The sequence below is a fragment of the Colobus angolensis genome, unplaced genomic scaffold (assembly GCF_000951035.1).
Source record: "Colobus angolensis palliatus isolate OR3802 unplaced genomic scaffold, Cang.pa_1.0 Scaffold60, whole genome shotgun sequence".
Classification (NCBI taxonomy): Eukaryota; Metazoa; Chordata; class Mammalia; order Primates; family Cercopithecidae; genus Colobus; species Colobus angolensis.
In genome coordinates this window covers 374,527-378,086 of record NW_012119599.1, presented here as the reverse complement: position 1 = coordinate 378,086, position 3,560 = coordinate 374,527, and the positions used below count along the sequence as shown (strand labels likewise).

The 3,560-nt window shown below is 52.1% G+C and overlaps 1 protein-coding gene across 1 annotated transcript in view; it reads left to right on the top strand.

Annotated features, from left to right (window-relative positions):
- NPAS1 (neuronal PAS domain protein 1) overlaps nucleotides 1-3,560 on the top strand; it is a gene marked incomplete at its 3' end in the record, with an annotated part of 31,584 nt that overhangs the window by 798 nt on the left and 27,226 nt on the right. The window contains exons 2-3 of the mRNA XM_011963141.1: nucleotides 1,432-1,601; nucleotides 2,647-2,774. Of these exons, the coding sequence (XP_011818531.1) occupies nucleotides 1,432-1,601; nucleotides 2,647-2,774 (298 nt within the window). The remainder of the gene's footprint in view (nucleotides 1-1,431; nucleotides 1,602-2,646; nucleotides 2,775-3,560) is intronic.

The window sequence follows — 3,560 nt, the reverse complement described above, 5'->3', positions numbered from 1 at the left end:
CGGGGCCGCCAGCTGGCCTCGGTGAGTGCGCATGCGCGGGGCAAGGGTCCCAGGGCCCTCGTGGCCGAGTCACTGCAGCCCGGGTCTGAGCTGCGGACCTGCCCTCTCCCAGATGCTTGTCTCTAGAGTCAGCCAGGACCTTTGCATGCCCCTATCAGGTGGCTTCTGCTCTTCAAGCCTCAGTTTATTAAACTGTCAAATGGGCGCAAGAGGTTGGGAAGCTTTCGTGAATTCTGCCCTAAACAAGGTCCTGGCAGTGCTAGGGGTCACTGGTAAATGCTATTCCTGTATTTTTATTAGGAGAGAGGAATCATTATTACAACCAAAGAAACTCCCAGCTGCATGAGCGGGACAGAGGAGACCCACCCTGACTTGGGACGCCCATTCGCTAATGGGCGAGAGACCCTGGACCCAGACCTGAGGGGCCCCAGAGGGGACGCAAGGACTGTACAGTCTGGGCCCCCAGTTGGAGGAGCAAGAGGGAGACAGTAGGATGTGACGGATGAGATGGGGAACTTCAGGAAGATGCCCCATGTTCCTGTCGCCGCGCAGCCACCCCCCAGATTTGCAACCCCGGGCAGGTCGCCTCACTTCTCTGTGCCTTAATGTGAAGTGGGAAAAACGGTCCAACCTTCCCCAGGAGGCTGAGTAGAGAATCAACCAGGTCGTATTTGCAAAGTCCCTGGAAGTGCCTAGCTCAGAGCAAGCCACCGCTATGCTGCCAATGCTGTTATCAGCAGTGACCTTGCAGGGCTGCTGGAGGGGTTCGGGGCGTGGAGGAGGGGGCGGTGGGGGCTGCCGCTTTTGGAGCATCTCCTGCCTGTCTGGCACTTTTCTGAGCGCTGGGATCCAGCAGGAGAAACAAACTAGACAAAAGTCCCTGCCCCGGAGCGGCTGGCATCCTAGTGGCCGAGACACAATAAAGAAATAGGCAAAGCATTATAATCTAGAATATGTAAAAATATAAACTCTGTAAGATACAGATAAATATCTAAGTTTATTATTATTACTCAGACTTTATTATTGAGACATAGAAGTGTTATGTTGTTATTATTACTTCTATTTTATGTGTTTGTTACAGCTTTGCGGTTATGAGGATAAGGTGTGAGTGGTGTTTATCTGAAGTCTCAGGGCACCCCAGGCTACCCCTGTCCCCACCCCTCCAGGAGAAGAGGGTGTCCTTAGGGTGGGGTTGGAGGGGCTCCAATTCCCCTCCTGCCCCGTCCCAGGGGAAGAGGGGGGAGAGAAAATAGCATTGATTAAGCTCGCAATAAATCACCATTTAAATTTAAATAATCCGGCTTCCCAGGCGGTAATTAGGCGAATTGACTGGCGCGGAGAGAATGCGGCATTAGCGCCGCTGATTACTGTCATTACCGCGAACAACATGTGCGCCGGCGGGGGATAAACATCTTGTCTATTGTCCCCGAGCTGGAGGGGGGGAAGGCGGGGGCTAAGAGAGCCCCGGCGGCGTCCAGCCCCCCATTACCTGGATGGGCATTCCGGGGCTCAGAGGCATCAGAGGCTGGCTGAGGTCACAGCACTGACGTGGCACAACATGGACTTAATCGACCCCACTGGGGCCGCGGTGCCAAGTGGAAGTAGGGTCAGGACAGTGTCGGGGTGCTTGGTACTGCATGGACTCCTATAGTTGGGAAATCGGGGGTCAGGGGCATTTCTAGCTCTACAGAGTCCCTAACAAGAGGCCAAGCACCTGCTTCCATAGTTCAGAGGAGGAGCTGAGGACAGCGTTTTAGCTGAAGCCACAGAGCAGAGCAGTCGGTCACACTCTCTGAAGGGGAGGGGACTCCCATGCCCTCCTCAGTAATAAGCCGGGCACCATGGCTCACATCCGTAATCCCAGCACTTTGGGGCGCCAAGGTGGGAGGATCGCTTTAGGCCAGGAGTTTGAGACCAGCCAGGGCAACATAGCAAAACCCTGGGCAATATAACAAAACCCTGTCCCTACAAAAATACAAATATTGGCCGAGCGAGCGCGGTGGTTCACGCCTGTAATCCCAGCACTTTGGGAGGCCGAGGCGGGCAGATCACGAGGTCAGGAGTTCGAGACCATCCTGGCCAACATGGTGAAACCCCGTCTCTACCAAAATACAAAGAATTAGCTGGGCACGGTGGCATGTGCCTGTAGTCCCGTTTACTCAGGAGGCTGAGGCAGGGGAATTGCTTGAACCCAGGAGGCAAAGATTGCAGTGAGCCGAGATTGCGCCACTGCACTCCAGACTGGTGACAGAGCAAGACTCCGTCTCAAAAAATATATAAAATAAAAATAAATAAATAAGCCAGGTTTGGTGGTGCCCGCCTGTGGTCCCTGATACTGAAGAGGCTAAGGTGGGAGGATTGCTTGAGCTGAGGAGGTTGAGGCTGCAGTGAGTCGTGATCGGGCCACTGCACTCCAGCCTGGGCAACAGAGCAAGACCCACTACCTAAAATAATAACAATAATAGTGATCATATAGAATGTATGCATCAGACCCTGTGATAAGCCCTGTATACAAATAACTCTTTTTCAGAGGGAGGCACTATTATGGTTCCCAAGTTACAGAAGTGTTTGCCCAAGGTCACACAGCTGGGATTCAAACACAGATAACCTGGCCCCAACCTCTCAACCATCATATGTGGTCTGTAGGTCTACAGGAATGGGTTCTAGGTCTCTGCCTCTCTAAGCCTCAGTCCACCATCTGCAAAATGGGACAACAGATGTTTGAGTCTAGCCCCGAGCCTCTGCGTCTGGAGAGGAGACAGCCTAAATCTCACGTCAGCATTCCCTATTCCTTTTTTTTTTTTTTAACGCAGTTTTGTTCTTGTTGCCCAGGCTGGAGTGCAGTGTTACAACCTCTGCCTCCAGGGTTCAAGCAATTCTCCTGACTCAACCTCCTGAATAGCTAGGATTACAGGTGCCCACCACCGCACCCAGCTAATTTTTTGCATTTTTAGTAGAGAGGGGGTTTCACCATGTTGGCCAGGCTGGTCTTGAACTCCTAACCTCCTTATCCTCCCAAAGTGCTGGGATTGCAGGCATGAGCCACCGCGCCCGGCCTTTACAGACTTCTTTCTTCCCATAGCACTTATTGTCATCTGACACTCTGTATTTATCTTGTTATTTTGTGTCATTCACTAACAGCCCCTTGGTTGCTGAGCTTGGAATAGCATCTGGGACACAATGAGGGCTTACTAAATTGTTGAGTGACTGTGGCAGTTGAGGGAAGGAGGGGTGACATCTTTATTTATTTATTTATTTATTTATAGATGGAGTTTCACTCTTGTTGCCCAGGCTGGAGTACAATGGTATGATCTCGGTGCAACGCAACCTCCACCTCCTGGGTTCAAGTGATTCTCCTGCTTCAGCTTCCCTAGTAGCTGCGATTACAGGCATGTGCCACCACGCCTGGCTAGTTTTGTATTTTTAGTAGAGACAGGGTTTCTCCATGTTGCTCAGGCTGGTCTCGAACTCCCGACCTCAGGTGATCCACCTGCCTCAGCCTCCCGAAGTGCTGGGATTACAGGCGTGAGCCACCGCGCCCGGCCCATTTTTTATTTTTT